The sequence below is a fragment of the Conger conger genome, chromosome 3 (genome assembly GCF_963514075.1).
Source record: "Conger conger chromosome 3, fConCon1.1, whole genome shotgun sequence".
Classification (NCBI taxonomy): Eukaryota; Metazoa; Chordata; class Actinopteri; order Anguilliformes; family Congridae; genus Conger; species Conger conger.
In genome coordinates, this window is record NC_083762.1 from 42046761 (window position 1) to 42065686 (window position 18926).

The 18926-nt window shown below is 41.3% G+C and overlaps 1 protein-coding gene across 2 annotated transcripts in view; it reads right to left on the reverse strand.

Annotated features, from left to right (window-relative positions):
- znf385b (zinc finger protein 385B) overlaps positions 1-18926 on the reverse strand; it is a 115093-nt gene that overhangs the window by 59189 nt on the left and 36978 nt on the right. The window contains exon 1 of one of the 2 annotated variants that reach the window (XM_061235689.1): positions 11500-11670. The exons of the other annotated variant lie outside the window; for it this stretch is intronic. Coding sequence (XP_061091673.1) covers positions 11500-11524 — 25 coding nt within the window. The 5' untranslated portion in view covers positions 11525-11670. Of the gene's footprint in view, positions 1-11499; positions 11671-18926 lie in introns of those variants that run through there. 2 annotated transcript variants of the gene reach the window in all.

Here is an 18926-nt window from a genome sequence, read left to right on the forward strand (position 1 = left end):
CTCCGAAAGATACTGAAAGCAATTCTTACTTTCTTACTGTGTGTTTCCTACTTTTTGCCAGTGTCAAAATATTCTCATAATGCTGGAAGTCGAGAGGTGAGTTCTACTATCTCAAGTACCAAAATAGAAAGCTTCTTCTTGTGAGGGAAATGCGAGGCAAACTGCACATCCAGCATGGCTCAACATGCCTGCTCACTACTAGCAATTCCAGCTTCTATCATCAGTAGAATGGCTTTCTAAACTGCCTGGTATGTTCTGCAGGACAGGGAAAACAAGTTGGAAACCAGAACCTAATTTTGTCATCACACACATTACTACCTGTCACTTTTTGACATTGGTTGCCAGAGAACATACTTATTTTATATAATGTACATTCTGCTGGCAGTTTATTGAGTGATTGCTATTACACAATGTATAATTTACCGTATGTCATTGTTAACAGAATTTTTTTTCCATTTATAAAGAACGTGTGGGACTGGAGGTTGCAGAGCTTGTTGAAGCATGCCACTTTGGTTCAGTCTTGTAGTGGTTTGTGGGTGTGTTCAGCAGTGTGTGATAACATTATTTTTGGGTGGGTTGGGGGATTTTCTCAGTGTCTCCCAATTTTATCTTCACAGGAAAAGATCTGAAATGGCTGAAAAGATGTGCTAGTTCTCATGAATTAGTGTGAGGCCTGTAGCACGTGTGGTAGTTTATAGCTCACAGGTGCACTGGGATGTGCTTAAGATTCAGCTTCAGTGATCCTCGTGCAGGTGGCTTAGCGTGACTTCAGAGGCTCCATTTATTGCTGCAGGGTTCAAGATCACACAGCTATCACCTTTCAGATTTCGAAATGAAAAAGATGCTACAGCCAGCAGGTTGCACAAGGAGGCTGCATTTAACATGTGAACCGTCTCGCTGAACAATCTAAAACTTATGTAGGCCATGACCGTTCTTTATGTTAAAACATGCCTCTCGCTAAGGCAAGCTAAACACTAGGTTGGCATGAAAACCTTAAAATAGTACATCCTTGTGTTTGCCGGCAAGCGTACTATATGTGTTAAATGAACTATATAATAATGCAACAATCTGTTATGCTAATTAAAGGAGGGAATTATTCATTTTGCGCAAAAAAATAGAAAATTTTCAAGGAGTAAGATGTGTATGTGGTTGTGGAGTAATTAACATTACCTCAAGAGGTTAGAGCGGCTCTCTTGCAGTTGTAAGTTTGCTGGCTCGATCTCCTGCCCTGAATGTGTCAAAGTGTCTCTGAGTGAGACACCTAACCCCCAATTGCTCCTGACAAGCTGGTTGGTGCCTTGTTTGGGTGTGAATGGGTGGAATCATGAGAGGCATTAATTGTAAAGCACTTTGGATAAAAGCACTATGTACAGCTGCTTCTTTTCACACCACAACCACAAGCAGAGGAGACCCAATCATAAACAGTATGTGTGCAGAAAACAAGCCATGGGCACCTCATTGACCAGCAGTAGCCACTCAAGCAATGACCACTGCTATCCCCACCAACTGAATTCCTCCCATATATACCTGAGGTGATGTTAAGACAATTGTGCCATAGCCACAGTCAGCACTGGTATGGCAAATCTGATCTGAGACCACGATGAGCCCACTGCACCAGTGAGAGTGTATGAGGGTTTCATGCAAAATCAAAGGCAGTATCAAAGCCTAATGCAATCAGCATCTATAAAAAGCTCCAATGATTCAGGAGAAGCGCATGTTTTTACTGATCTTATTTTATACAGTTTCTTGATGTTATTAAATGACTCTTTCTTAATGTTATTACTATAAAATAAATGTGTTTCACACACCACCTCCCACAACACCCTACTCTGAAAGGACCCTGCAAACAGTTACTCTTTATATTGTACCTCGCAACCAACTTCAAGTATTAGTACAGTTAACAAGAGTAGTGTTATCCGAAAAGACTGGCAGGAGCATTGGTCACAAAAATATGTATATATTTAAAAGAATGATCTTTATTGAGAAACGTAAAAACGTCTTTCTTGCCAGTCAAGACTGAGTATTGATCGAATCCAGGGGTTTCACCTTTGCCATGTCAAGACAGTAACATTCCACAACCCTGCTGGAACTTTGAGAAATCAGACACTGGCGGTCAGGTGAGGATGAGGTCAGGTAAGGAGCGGGGTCAGAGTCAGACCTCATTAAATTCAGACCTGCGGCATGGTCTACCCTCAGGGCAGAACATTCTAGAAAGGTCCCGCTCAACTGCCCCAAAACAGTGTGCGCTCTTCCTGTCTGAAAATGGAGCTGGTGCTGCCCATCAGGAGCGTCTCCCAGGGCTGTGTGGCAGATGCTCAGACTCAACAAGGCCCGGGCCCACACAACTTGGACAAGCTCCGCTTCTTCAGGGGAGGCCAGTTCTGACAGCTTCCGACAACTGTTTCTCAAGAACGTCACTGCCATATTCGAGTACGTATTGCTAACCCTAACCCAGTCAAATGTCCGAATTGGATTTCTTTGAAATCCACTCGACAACGACAATAAGGATACAGGCTACAGAAATCTTTGCTCAATAGTCTGTTAGCAGGTACATTATTTCACAATAAGCTGTTGTCAAGCAGATGAGTTTGTGTCAAGGCTTTTGGTAGTAAAGTATCAATACATCCAAATGGTCTACAAGTGTTTTCATACTCAATATCTACCAATAATACTTACAGTATTCTGGAAAAGTAAGAAAATAACTTTGAGTGGGTTTAAAAATACCCTTGCCATTTTAAAACATCAAACAGCTGTAAAATACATTCCCATGCAGCAAACATTTCCAAACATTATGAAGATGGGTATTTAAAATACACTCATACCACATAAGCAAAGGAAACCCTAAAATCCTCCTTTGTAGCCTGTAACACACTTGCTGAACCACATGAATACATTTTTCAGTCTTCTGGATTTGCAGTAAACAGTGGAATTGAAATTGGCAGGAAACAAAAAAAGAATGAAAAGACACAGCTCATGTGTGACATACAAACAAACCAGAGCTCCGAATGCCATTGTTTTGAGTGTTTATGCAACATCTCCAGTATGCACCACACTTGTAATTTATACCTCCATCTAAATGACAGCCAATGGCCAAATAACGTGTATAATGGACACTGGGAGCTGTGACCTGAACAATGGGTCCCTCTTCAGCCTTCACATACCATTTTATTAGGTGTGGGGTCATAACCTACAGTTCTGTGAAAAAGTATTAGCCCCGTCCCTGATTTACTCTATTATTTGATATATATGTCACACAATGATTTCATACATTTATGCACAATGTAATATTAAACAAAGGGAAACTTAGTAAACACAACCCCAATTTTTCAATAATTATTTATATTAATGAAAAATTTTATTAAACACCCATATCACCCATGTGAGAAAGTAATTGCCCCCATAGTTACTCAATCGACCAATTAACCAAATTGAACTGATAATTAGATTCGACTGATTGAAAACAGCCAGGCTTTATTGCAGCCAGTTGATCTCACACATACTGAACCTAACCATCACAGTGAAGGATTCACCACATATTTTCTACAAACACATTATGTCATGGTCAAAGGAAATTCCACAAATAAACGTTGTAGAAATATTGCAGTCCGGAAAAGGGTTACAAAGCCATTCCTAAGGCTCTGGGACTCCACCGCGCAACAGTGGGAGTCATTATCTCCAAACTTGGAACAGTGGTGAATCTTCCCAGGAGTGGTTAGCCTGCCAAAATTTCTCCAAGGGTGCAGTGACAACTCATCCAGGAAGTCACAAAAGAACATCCAAAGAACTGCAGGCCTCTGTAGATCAATCAATGTGGATCAGGAGGAAAAAACAGTATAGTACTCATCTGATCATTACTGACCGTTAAAAAGTATAATTCACATTAAGATGTTTCATATTTGATCAAGTGTCCACGACCACGTCTGCCTTATTTTTAACAGAAAAAACCCTGTTAGGACCACCATATGGATTCACAAAAGCAATCAGGCAGCACCGGATAAAAAAATCTCAACAAGAAAAAGGGGGAATTGTAATAGGATCTTGTAACAGCATCTTCTAAAATATGAAGAGACTTCTGTAGCAACAGCAGAATGTTAAGCAGAAAGCTAATATTTAATTGACATTCAGTTAACTGACACAAACGTTCAGCAGTCGAACATGCTAATTTGATTATAGTAGGTACATGTGTATCAGTCATATAAATTTCAGGCCATTACTTTAGCACTGCCTTACCAACAGTGAAATCATTCAGATTACAGTACTTTTGGAAGGCAGCAAGTGGCCTTGTGATAGCAGGGAGTGAAGACTCCAGACACCAGGTAGCGTGAGCAATGTGGAAGAACCAGACAGATTTTCCAACCAGCTAACAATTATACGTATATATGTGCCACTTTATTACCCTGCTGAAAAAAAACAGCTCAAGCCATGTTTTGAAACAGCTCAGACAAGCTAAGCTACCAGCATTAGCTGCTTGACCCAGCGTGACCAGCTTGGCCATGCTGGTTGATCAGCTCATACCCAACTAGACCATCTTATGACCAGCTCAATTATCATAGCTGGATTTGACATTAGGGTTGATACACCTATCTTGTCCCGGGTAAGACCTCCTGTGCACTTCTTCAACCAGAACACCCTGAATTCTTATCTTATCTTATTCCTACAAGGTGTTGTATTGAGAAGGAGATCGGGACACTATGCAGGCAACTGGAATAAGCCGCTGTCATGTCTGTGGAACCAGCTTGAGATGATGTGTGCTTTGCGTCATGGTGCATTATCCTTCTGGGAGCATCCAAGTGAAATTATAGCTACTCTCTGCCCTTCAAAACATTATTTACATGCACACTTGCAGCCCACATGTACCAGCCATTCAGTACCACAGACAGTAGAAAAAGCACAAGGATAAGCGCTAACCAGTTAGCAGTAATGTTACTAACCGATAGGAGACAACGTCACAATATTACATTACTCTTTCTGACTAACAATGGCTTAACGGTAGAAAGAAAAAATGCTGCTGACTCATTTAAAAGGACATCCAGCACAACTTGTGCTCTGCGGAATCATCCACCAAGCTCTGAAGGTCCAAACTCCCGGCTCTGTCATTTTCAATTGAAAGTATTGATAACCCAGTTAGTTTCTCTCGTCCCATTCTGCTTCTTAAGCAGTTTTTTGTTTTGAGAACAAGCGTTTGGCTGTGGCGGCAGTCATATGGTGAAATCAAGGTAGTGCATACACCGGCAAAGGCAGTTGCTAGTTTAAGAAATGGATCGGTAGTTTTGCTGTGTCTTACAGTTCCTCCTTTGTACTTTCTTGTGCATCATTTCTGCTTGCAGACGTACAGTGAGCTAATCACTACACTGAACATGACACATCAAGCCCAGTTCAAAGCAGGCCAATCATGTAATAGATCCCAGAACCTTTGAGAAGCAGAATTACAAACAGATAAATATACAGGTGATACAGGCGACCATTTTAAGGGGGCGGGTGTCACGCCCTTGGGCGCCCCTTTTAAGGGGGTGGGTATCACTCCCCCCTACTCCATTTATCATTATTATCCTTTTACCTTCCAGCAGGTTGATTGGTGGGCGTGGTCCCTTCACAAGAGGCACCTGGAGCCTGTTTAATTCCGGGATAAAGGAGCTCTATTGTTGCTGCCTTGGGGGCAGTAACCCTCACACCTGTCGTTGGGCAGACGTCTTGGTTTGGTTTTGCACCGTCAACATTGCAACACCGACTGCATAGAACACTGCTATCATACTGATCTCTCAAACCCCATTCTAGCTTACTTTAAATAAATAACTTGTTATCCTGTAAGCCTTTTGTCGCATGTCTAATTTTAGATAACAAGCGGTCGTAACACCTCTTAAACATTACTCTAGAGAGCTAGCACCTATTATCGATGCTACGTGCGATAAACAGCAAAGCATTATGGTATTTACAATTATATATACAGGCGACACCCTGTACCGAGTTTTGTAGAAAGAAATGGTAGAACACCGCGTCTGGCACCGACAATCATACCACAGTCAAGAGGTCAGAGGAGAATGGTTCAAGGTGACAGGAAAGTGACAGTAACTCACAAAACTATGCAACAGTAGTATGCAGAAGAGCATCACTAAATACACAACAGTGATGCGTGAACGTTGAAGAGGATGGGCTACAGCGGCAGAAAAAAATATACAAGATAAAAATCCCCCAAAATAAGTCTAACAAATACCTAATAAAGTGGTCACTGAGGGCACATTTTATAGATGATTCACTTTTTGGAGGGGTAGGCTATTTAACACACCTGGGATATGTAATGCATTTTCAGTTTAACTACAACAGACTAAAAACATTCCTTGCCAGATTTCCAGCCTAAATTTTAAACTCCAAGCCAAAATGATGATATGATCATGGTATTTGTTTCATGATGATGCAAAGCTGAAATGAAATCACCCAACAATGTATGCTTTAGAAAAAGAAAGAAAAAAACAAAACAAAGTGCCAGCTGGCTTCTAACACAAACTAGTTACTAAGGAAACAAAAATAAGGCAATTTCTGTGCAGGAAGCACTTCATCATGTAATTTAGTGAAAAGTGGGCCCAAAAATGTTTGGCTTTTCCATTCAACAAGCCAGTGTGAAACTACTTGACCCATCAGCCAAATCGGCTAAAAGAAAGCCAAAGCAGGCACCACTGTTCCCTGCCACTTGGTTTGATGTTGTTGGAGAGCCCATACAGCAGTGGTCTCCAACCCTGGTTCTGGAGAGCTACTGGGTCTGCTGGTTTTCGTCATTACTCTGCACTTAATCGGTCAATTTCAGCAGTTGATTACACAGTTAACTCACCTCACCTGGTTACCTGGGTCTCAACAGGGTGCTGATTGTAAGGTGAAAACCAAAACCAGCAGACTCAGTAGCTCTCCTGGACCAGGGTTGGAGACCACTGCCATGCAGTGTAGCAGGTCCTCAAACACACAGCCAGCAGGTGGGTTTCCTACCCCTACTGAGAGTGTGAGGCTCTCCACAGGAGGACTAGCACTGAGACTGCCCACTGTGCTGCAGCACCTTCACTTCCTGTCAAAGCTCAAGGAGGCTGTGGGCTCATTCCCCTCACTTATTCTTGTCTTCTTTTTTCTTTGTGTTGCTCCTTTTTCTACTCCTAGTTCTACCCATCGAGAGAGGATAGAAAAAGAAGCAGGAAAAATAAATTACAGGGAAATTGTGGAAATTAGGTTCTTGCTCCTTCAAATGTCAGTTTGAAGCCACATCAGTTACAGACATGGCTGATGGGGAGAGGTGGATCAGGTCGTTCATTTATACGTCAGGCCTTCGGAAAAAAATACTTCAGCGAAGAATGCGCTGATGTTTCCTTGCTCAAAGGAAAGATTGGGACCTCCTAACTGCTACTTCTAGATGGCAGACCTTGATCAATTTCCAGATGAAAAGAGAAAATACATTCAGGACCCTGCATTGCACATTGGCCAATTCTGACCCATATTGCACTGTGACAGATGGATCATGACGCAATGTGCAGTTGGGATTAAGGCAATCCTTTGGCTCCAATAAATAGCCATTTAAAATTCCAAATGTACATTTGATGCAATGCTCCTGTGACCAGAAATTCCAGAGTACAGATTTACTGCATCCTATTAAGACATTAAGTTTCAATATCATACTGTCATCTCATACATTAATACAGCCACGCAGAAATAACAGAGACATTGCTGGTGGCTGATGAATTGCTCTCAATTACTCAGCATTTAGCCTACTTGTAATGTTATATATCCCAAATACTTCATATTCTTTGATTTTATTTTCTGCTTTCATTTGTTTTTATTCCCAAGGTTTTACCACAATGTATGGGTTTCTAATGTGCGTGTTTGGAATGTGTTCATGCTTGCTTGCAATGACAACATTTTACCAATCCACTTCTTTACATCACAGTAAAAAAATCTGTTGTACATTTTCAGAAACATTACATACATACAGTACATACTGATACCTCACTTCAACGTTTTTTTCTGTAGATTAAGCAGATCAGCTTGGGTCAGGGTGAAAATGAACATTCACCCAGCTCTCCAACATTTTTTAATGTGCTCTAATTATCTATGAGAGGCTCTTGGTAAAGAAAAGCCTCAGGCTTCGACTAAGCCACGCAATCAGAGGGCAATGAAAACATTCAAATTCAAAAGTGACTAACATAACTGAAAGCAATACAAATGAAACATGAAGAAAAGACAAATATGTCAGGCCACATAAGCCATAATTCTTGAGTCTATGAGCCTATCTATGAGTATACAACATGACATTTTATATTTAGCTTGTATACAACTGATAGTCTCATTGAAACATGCAGCATATCTGTATCTGTCAATCGGTGCTGTCGGTTGCAGTCTCTCTATGCTGGTAAAGAGCATGTTGTGGTCCTTCATGATCACTTTTTAAAAGGAAAAAAATTGCCTTATGTGGTTGGTTAAAGGGCTAAGATGGTTTCTTTCAATGTGACAAAAAGCATACTTACAGTGGGATTAACTGTTCCTTATATAAGGGAAGGCTTTTTCAGTTTCAGTTCAGGCATTAGTTTGACACTCATAATCACTGCCTTTATAAATGGTTATGTAATTTCTGGTTGAGAAATAAGACCTCAAGAGCAATACTTTCAAGGGCAGAAATCCATATTTTGTAAAGGTGCCAGATACATATATAGTTGGCTTTAAAATTACCAAATGAGAATTAACCTTGTTAGCAGAACCCAACTTGCAGAAATAAAAATTCTGATTTTCCGATTACATTTCTTTCTAAACGTTTAGTGTCAAATCTTAATTTATCTATTTTGCTGGTTTTGGCGACATCTGTGGTGGCTGGTAGTCAGACAATTTCATTTTCACACAGATGTTCCATTTTTTAGTGCTTATTTTTCTTAGACGATAATCCAGTGGTAGGCTGTTTTGTATAAAGAAGACTGCCTAGAGACAGCAATGCCGTGTGATACGGAAATATTGAGGCAAACCTCATTTTAAAGATGCTTTTTTGGATTTCAGATGCTTGCGTTTTTGCATTTGGCGTGCAAGTTTCTGTGTGTGCATCATCCAATCTGAATAATTGCTGGATTGTCACACCCAACACCACCAGTGGAACTCTAGAGGAGCAATTACAGAATGCAAACAAGTTGAATCAATATAACTACAAAAATGCCGATGTGAGAATGTATTGAATATGGCATTTAGAATTGGCATTTCGGATGGCATTTAAAAAATAAAGGATCGACACTTTCAGGATCTGCTGGCGAGTACACTCATTTACTCTCACTGAATGGTCTAGTTCTGAATAATAATGACCAAATTTTTTTACTAGTTGGTCCATTTCTTTCTGAAGTAGTGTAATTAAAACACATGGTAACCTTGGGCCTACATTTCCGAGTGTGGGCATTCGTAGCAGGTTTGCGCACGACTGAGCCATGATGTGTCTTGTACAGTAGCTGTCAATCATGTACTGGTACCACGTCGTCTAGCTAGCTCCAGGGAACATGCTTATGTCCGTGACAGTGTTTTACGAGGGTGCCATTTCTGGCAATAATTCCACCTGTGCGCCCGACATGGATGAGCACCAGAGTTTTGCAGCCCGTCATTATAATTCAGAACAGGTAAAATGAGAGAGAGCACTCCCGCATGTGACACGCCTAGCCCTGCTATCAGCCATTTCAACCTGTTCCCCCTCTCACTCACTACAAGCTAAATTTATATCAGCACTGCACGCCTGGCTGGCAAAGGTGATTGAAATCAGCTCTGTTTTTCCACCCTTTTGCACTATCCCCTTCACACTCCATAAATTCCTTCCCACGCTGACCCAAAATATTTGGACACATCGGCAAGAATCTTAAGATAACACGAAAAAGGCGAAATCAAATAAAGCGATAGGATGCATCGTCACGCGCACATATCAAAACAACAAAGATCACGCGTGACCTAGATACAGGCACTGACATCTCAACAGGGTGGCGTGGTCTCAACATTGGCTTTGGCTCCTTCTAAGCTCTAAATAAAGAGGACAGAATAGACAGCGCTGAGGGGAAAAGGACTTCTGTATTCAGCAGATGAAGTAAAACAGAGAAAGGGCCCCATTCAAGGAGCTGACATGAGAGAAACTGACAATATCCAAGAGAAAAAACACATCACGGCACCTGCTTGACACATTTTTCCTACAGTGGTGGCTGTTAATCTTACGTTAAAGAAATCATGAGTCAACCCAGACTGCAACGAGAGCGTGCTCCCAGCCTGCACACGCACAGAGGTGGGAAATGCCATTATGGGAAATTAAATTTGATGGAATTAATGCAATAACACCCTTGGCCATTCAGGTCAGCGCTTATCTTTCTCCCTGGGGAGTAATTCGTTTTTTTTTTTTTTCCCAATCTCAAAGGGACACCTTGGCTCATGTGATACAGTATCATAGAGACAGATAAATCTTGGCAGTGAACCATAAATTGACTGTTGCCATAAGAAGCCTCCTAAATGAGTACAAACCTAATTTCATGCCGTCAAAGCACCCAGTGGCTTGGAGCAGGATAGGGAGCTGGGAACAGAGAGTCGGGGGTGTGGGGGGGGATACAGAAACAGACTCTCCTCCGCTCAGCTTGACATCCATGAGATACTAATATTCTCGAACCACGCAAACCGCAAGACAACGTTATCTTCCGCTGCCGCGCACCACCCTTTTCTCGAAATTCTGTTGCTGAAGTGAAGAGCCGAATCTTATGAGCCACGAGGCCAATTCAATCCAACACGAAACAGAGACCTTCAGCTTTCACAATTGCTGGAAGACACCTAGCTGGAATAGTGCCTGCTTGAATTTGAATTTGAAGAGCCATTATCCCACTGGCCGGTAGCACTGTGCAGGTATGGGGAATGTCCCACCAAACTGAGCCTAATCCATACCTGCATTCCAAATTTTGGTTTTATTGTGAGGACCAATGAAATTGTTCAGGCACAGAAATAAATGAGAAGTATGTGATTCCGCACTTTCATGTGGCTTACAAGAGACCCAATGTTCCCTGCAGATTTAGATTGAGGGAGAGCAGAGTACCAAAATACCTAGAGGTGGAACTCCAAACATTAACCTCAAGACAAGTCCCATTGTAGGTCTACACAGCCCAGTTTCCTGAAGCCCAAACAAAGACAGACAAGCCACAGAGAGCACACACAGATGACAACTATCTGTGTACTGAACTGCAGACAGGTGATCCAAGCAAAAAACACAGATCAGACTTATTTTTCCAAGAGGACACATGGCATGTATTAACATCCACTTGACATGTATTTTCGTACAATGCATGTATTTAGTACATAAGATGCTAATGAAGACAGGATGAAAACGGGAAACCACCATTGTATATGAATAAATAAATAAATCCATTGTGCTGAATATATAACGGATCCGCACGAATTATACCAAAACAGCATGGAAGGAAAAATGACGGAGAAAAGAAAGAAAGCCAAAAAGAAACAATGAACAGTCGCGCTCACCCCTGCTCAGGACGCTGCTCCACATCCTCGTAATCAAGAATAGGCTCGTGCAGTGAGTCCGCCCGAGTTTTGTGTCCTTAAAAAAACGCACAGAGAAGGAATCCTGAAAAGCACGCAGAGCTCCCGGGTTTATCGTCTCTGACAGTGCGCTTAAAGATAAACACGGCTGCTTCGCTCGTGGGCTGCAGCCTCTTTTCCTCTCTCTGGAAATTCCGTGCACTTTGGCGGTTGTCTAGGAGAGAGCAGGCGTAGGAGACTGCGAGCAGGCAATTTCGCTTGCAGTTTCTGACGCTCATTGAAACAAACAGACTGGTCGTTTGACCAGCAAAGTGATTACAAAAGTAACGCTACAAAGAACAAGTGAACCCCCATTCTGACAGGCGTCCTCTCGCACACGGACACATTTGTCTTTATAAATAACTCTGCGCGTTTACTCCAGCTGCAGAAAATGAAGATGCATTAACAGAAATTGCTATGCCACAAAATTATTCTCCCTCCGCCTTCAGAATAAAGTAGCGTATAGTATGGAATGACTGATCGATAAGTGGTGTAAATTAAATGGCGCCCTGAGAAACGTGATTATGTACACAAATTATGTATTTAAACCGTGGATGACTGTGGGCAGCCAAAATGAGAGTCGCTGTAATTCAGAAAGAACTGACAAATCCTTCTATTATACATGATAAAATTAGTGGCTTAGTGTTTGAAGCAGCCATTTGGCCAGGGGTTCACAGAACTACACATGTGTAAGTTATCCAACAAATGCGTTACCCGGGGCCACCGAAAGCTGCTATCAGATGCCAGACAGCACATTTACAGTGCGTAACTAAATATTTATGGTCGACGGGTTTCCACTCCGCAGCGAATGTCAAACGAGGATATCACCGTTACATCAAGTCATCGTTTTGGAGGTGTGGTGACACCTGTTCATTCTATCTTTGCTTTACTGGGCACGTGACACCGAATCTGTCAGTACAACCACTTGGAAAGACAACACATACACTTGTCACTTTTCTTAATATGTGCCTAAAAATTACATCACAGTTCACACCTCATCTTGAATTACTGAATGTATTATACAGCATTAATTCAGGTTCCTGTATCGATTGAGAAAGTGAGACACTTTCCTTTCCCACAACTCTTAACTATACTGTATGATATAATACTGTATATTTAAGAAACATGTCAAACTGAACATACTCCAAAATGGCAGCACCTGTGGCCAAATTTCAATTCAAATTTCAGTTAGAGGCAGGTAGGCAAAATAAATTGTTACCAAATGTTTCATCATATAAACTAAACCAAAGCGAGAAGAGCAGTGGACAGTATTCCTAATTAATAGGAAGTTTAAGAACAAAAGGCACATGTTAAAAAGGTTATTATGCTTTAAAATGTCTCTGACATTTAAAACCAGCTTTTTTCACAAACCACCCATTTAATATTTAATAAATATAAAAAATAATGCACGATCCATTCCAAAGAACTCAGAAATGTGTTTGCCTGTCCAAGTGTTCTCAGGGAGATAAGGAAATATAGGTTTTTAACTTTTGTGAACAAAACAGCATGGATTTATCCAAAACTGTGACAAAATAACACAAAGAATTCTGAACCAAATTGTGTTGTGCACAAAAAAGCAGAAACTGGAATTTAATTGTGGCTAAAAGACTCATGTACTACACACACATGGCTGAAGACTTAAATGGAATAAGAGGCTTAAACCATTCAGAAATCGAGACAGAACAAATTTATGTCAGAGCATGTACATACAGCATAAACAAAAGGTACAAAACAACTTGTTTTTTATAGTTTAGCACTGAATATCTCAATTTCTAAGTCAAGGACCAAACTTGTGCACAAACTTGATGTTAACTTGTGTACAAAATTTGGTATTGACAAGCATTCAAATCCACATGAGTTTTCCCAAAACTGCACCCAGATGTCCTCAAGTGTCCCCAACTCTCTCCAAAACATCTGCATATATTTTTGTCCAGACACATGAATGATCAGAAAAGCGTATTTTTCTATTAAAACAGATTTTTTTTGTCTACTCACCCTAATTCTTTCTAACCAACCCAAACGCCATTTAAAATGGAACTGCGGGTTGCTTTAGTTCAAAATTGTTAATCAGAGCCCAGTCCACATTTTGAATGAATTAAAATGAAAAAGATTGTCGCCAGAGCTGGAATATGTACACATTTTCTCCTGTGCTGTATACGCTTTTACATGGCACCAGATACATGGATATTGCCACATGCAGTGATAATATTCAATGCACTAAACACATGTTTTAACTGCACTGTCTAAGATCTGCCTAATTCACAAAAATGTGATTCAAAGGCAGTCCCATCCGCTGATTTCGTAAAGCTGTAGCCTTCGTAAGTAAGACGTTAATTTCAGGCAAACTGCAACCACACTCAGGCCGCATTTTGTGCTGCAAGCTTCTTGTAAGTAAATCTGTTTATTCATGGATCTTCAGAATTGTATACATTGGAACATGATTTTCAAGCATTGTTAGAATATGCGTTTTATTGTGAGGGTTGTAAACCATGACGTAGTGACAGGGAGGCTAGAGTTTTGCAAATAAGAGGCTGATAAGCATCTAAACTACCGTTCTCACAAACAGTGATTTTAACATCTGGCATCGCCATTTTACATTATGTCACAGTTTATATTATAGAAATATGAATACAACAATAATTTGGGATGTTGTCGACTCAACCACAAGGGGGCAGCGTTTGTAGGGCTAAAGCCCCTCAACTTGTTCTCTACCACCTCTTGCAGTTGTATCTGCATTGGGATGCGATCACATGTTGTGAGGGTGCTTGGACAAAGGCTGTCTGTGTTTATGGTCCGCACAGTTGCTTGGTGGGAATGCATATTCCCCTGCTGCTAGTCTTGTACACATGGTAATCAAGGTAGCCAGAAGGAACCTCACTCATTAGGAGAGGAAACAGCCATCAGAGGTGCTTGCCTGGAACACACAATTCTGAATTTGTTTACTTGTTCTTCCCCCTTCTCATTAATTCAGCTTCAACACATCCAGCAATAATAACAAGCTTATGAAACAAACTGATTCAAACGATGACCACAAAAATAATTAATTAATTTTCTAATTTCATGATCTATACTGTATATCTATCTAGAAAAAAAAAATCAAGAGATGCCATCTACATATCTTCATTGTTTAATTTAGTTCCAGCGTTCCGACGCTTCTGTCCAGGGAAGGGACAGGTGCACGGGCTGACAGACGTGTGAGGGAGCTGAGCTTGGGCCGGGGTGGGGCGGGGCGGTGTTTGGGGTTGGGGGGGGGGGGGGCAGTCGGGACGTCAGCATGGCTGAGTAATGTCCTGGGCCGGGACAAATAAAGTGGGGCCGCTGTGGAGAGCCTGGCCTGCAGCCACGGGCGTCCTGGACACGGCCGAGACTGGGACGGGCCGCAGCTCCTGCCAAAAACACCCCGGGCCGGGGGAAAGAGAGAGAAGGCGGCCGCTGCCAAGCCAAATCCGCTTAATGACAGAAAAAGAGAGAGGGAGAGAGCGCCATCAATGCCAAAGTATTACAGGGAAAGCAAAGTGCTATTCTCCTTCTGTCTTATGAGTATAGCATTAGTAACGTTGCATGTGCGGCTTTGTAGCTAATATATGAATGCACAGCTGGAAAAAGCCCCTGGAAACAATGCAAAAAAACATAGGCATTTGCATAAAGTACCAGCCATTGTTTTCTCTGGCTGAGGAAATAAACTCATTTTTCAAAATCAAAAGAAAAAGAATGACTCGCTCTTGGAATATATAAACATTCAAAGGCACACCTTCTGAAAAAGGACTTTATATTTTTCACAATATAAAGTGTCATTCCGCTGAGCCAAACACTGATAAGGTGTAGGCTGCATTTTTTAAAAACTTCAAGCTTTCTCCAAGATGTTGGCTCAATGAAAATATAGCGGACTGAGGCTCTGTACAGCCATAAAGAAGGTGAACACCTAGACACATACTGCATTTACATTACAGAAATGACTGGAGCCGCAACACAATGCATTCCACTGCAAATCCAATCAGAAGCTGGGCCCTGCTGTCATTATCTGTCTGTGAAGGAGAGTAAATAAGGAGCATCTAGTCTTCCTCTATCTGGCCTTCTGAAAGTTGTCCTTACCCGACCAAGGCCTATTGGACAGCTCCTATGCAACTTATTTTTGCTTGTTTTGTCAATAGGGAACTTTTGCATTTGTATAAATTTAGGGATTATTTACCCTCTTTCGCTTGATTATGTTAGAATTCGCTATGCATGCCATGAAGAATATTCATATTGTAGTAGATTGTGCATGATTACATAAAGAGCATAAAACAAACAAACCAAAACAAAAAACAATAAAATTAAAGAGAGAAGTGAATCAATTGGCTTCTAATTGCTTTGCAAATAACACAATACAGGTCCAAGAGGAAAAAATGAAAGAATTCTTCATTAGCAACCAAATGGATAGTTTTAGTGTTCACACTTTAGCCAGTTAGCAGCCTGTTGATTTGCCTTTCATTTTAGCAGTTCAGAAATGTCTTCTCTTCATGTAATAATTTGCAATAACAGCACAATGTGAAAATAGGACTTCTATAATTTATGCATAAAACAGGAAATGTGTAAAGTGTCAAAAACGGTTGAGACAAATGAACAGCTTATTAAAACTATGGGATTGCAGCTGCGGTTGAAACAAAAACCAGCTTACACATGGGTCCACAGGAACAAGGACAGAATCACAGGACAGAAGTGAATGCTTCTTGTGATAGCCCCATTATTTCACAGGCTGTCACCTCTCATTGTGAATGTGATTACCTTTTATAGCTCACATAACCGAAAAAGAGACCACAATAAAACTGGCCATTTGCTTGTATGAACTACAATGTTCGCAGTACGAGGGAAGAAAATGTTAACACTGCCATCTAGTGACGGCTTTTCAAACAGGAAGCGTCCAATGAAGATGTTTTAAGCGTCAAATATAGAACATAACACGTGTGCATACACCATTAATCATGGTTGAACTGCGCACCTTTGCAAGTCATATATTGACAACAGCAATGATGTACACTCACAATGAAAAACTTGACTCCTATCAGAGGGTAAGGGTTGGGGGAGGGTAATGGGTCAGGGGACTGGATTGCAGGTTAATGAATGACTGGGATTAGCTGCTGAGAAACCCTGACCCTCTCTCCACAGCAGACTGCATCTTAAGCAGCTGTAATTACATATGTCCGGCTCAGACTACACAGGATAATGGGAGTGAGTCTTTAAAATTTAAATGCCACAGACACCCCCGCTGTGTTTAAAACCCCAGGGATGGGACTGAGTCATGTGCAGCTTTATCAGGTCTAGCACTTCATTCCCTCTCACCCTCTCACCCGAAATCACATTTCAAAAGTAACTTTTAAAAAAACTCACCATCAATAACCTGTGTCACTGTTCTGTAATTCAGAAAATGTACCGTGCCATAATTAACTCTTACAATACTGCCATGTACAAATAGTATATAGTATTTTCCCACTCAGCATATGATGTGCCAGCAGCAAATATATGAATCAATAACAAAATTAAGAATAAAAAAGTCATAACATAACATGTAGTCCTCAACTTTGAAGCAATATTTTCTGACACCTTGAACCCCAACAATGAACCTGAACTCCATAATGACCCCAAATTATGTAAGATAAATGGTTGAGAAACCTTTGAGGGAGTCAGAAAAAGTTTTTGGCAAACAATGTCATAATTACTATGTCAGAGAGTCTCAATATGTAGAACTAATATCTTGTAATTCTAGTATTACAGCTATTTTTGAGTCTCCCACAAATATGTATCAACAATTCTTGGCAAATTACTGGAATTCAAGTTCAATCTTGGGGTTAAAACTATACCTTCACTGCTTGTGCTTCTAAGGTATAGCAGTTGAGAGTGATTTACTCAGGAGCGACAGGAATTGCTAACAGCACATCAGCACATGAATCAACCATGACTCCTTTCATGTCACCCCGACTGACCTGCCAATTTCGCTAAGGGCAGGACGCAGGTCACGTTCCAACTGCTCGCCCCCACCTCCCGCCACCCCACACCTGGCCTTACTTTACGTTCCAACGGGCGTGCACTGCATTAACTCGTAGCCGTAGCATGAAAGCTTGAGCATGAGCTGCTGCAGCTTGCTGTTTGTGCGCAACACTCACCGCTGCACTGAACCGATGCTCCCTTCAAAAGATAAATCTCATTTTTACATACAGTACGCATATTAGTAAACCTCTAACAACAGAGAAGACATGATGCCTGCGAGTTCATATCAGTCATCACAACATAATTAACGACAAGCCTTAAACAAATTATATGACAGATTTTTAGTTGCACTTTATGGAAAGACAAATACAATTGTGCAGAAACAATTTTGCACCAGAAACAAAAAGCACTGAATTGTGCCCGTTTCCTATGTGTGCCTGTTTCTTGTGCCAAGGTTATTAGATTGATGACTCCATCTTGTTTTCCTCTGTGAAGTAAAGGAGGCACGCTGGCACGTGGTCCTGGTGCTCTCAACGTAGAACCTTCTTTTCCATCTGGTCGCTACCGCACATCAACAAGTGGACACGTTTCCATGGCAGCGGTCTAAACAACCATTAACAAAACTGTGAGTTTTCTTTTGCGTAGATCCTACTTTCATAATAAGAGAGAGCTGTAACCAGGTTAGGTCATCTGTTATTTCTACCATGCAAGAGCAGGCCAAAAATATCTAAATATAGCCCGAGAGGACTGCTCTCGGACTGTAAAAAAAACAGATCTGGAAGAATTCTTGGTATTCTCATCATGCTGAAATGTTATATGAGCAGTGTTAGCAATGGTTGTAATGCAATGGTTGTGATGAAATTATTTCCCGGTTTAAGCTGGACAGGGTTATTGCCAAAGAATCCCAAAGGTTGCTATGGCCGTGACATCACACTCTTGCAAGGCCTGGAGTAAATGCACAGCATTGGTTACTGATTGCTGAAATGGCAAAGAATGATTTAGGGTGAGTTCTCATCAAAAAGTACGGTACAATAATTTCCTCATTTTTCTCCACAGTTGAAACAGGCATTTAAAAGCTGCAGGCACATCCAACAGCTTCAGCATCCTCAGTCAGTTTGGGAGGGTGCATTCTAGCACATACATGCGCACAGCCAGCCACAGTTTTCTTCACTCTGTAATCTACTGTGTCTACGCTGCTGTGGTAACTGGACTGGAGGACTGAGCAACCAGGCAGAATACAGCCTGGTCATCCAGGGATGTTGGTATCAGGTGATGAGGTGGGTCAGGGTGTATCTTTCCTTCCCAGGGATAGCCTCCAACCCTGCTGATGCTATAGACAATAATTATTTGCCTAGTACTATTCCTGGCCATACTTGGACCTGCAAGGTCGGTGGTTTGATCCTCGG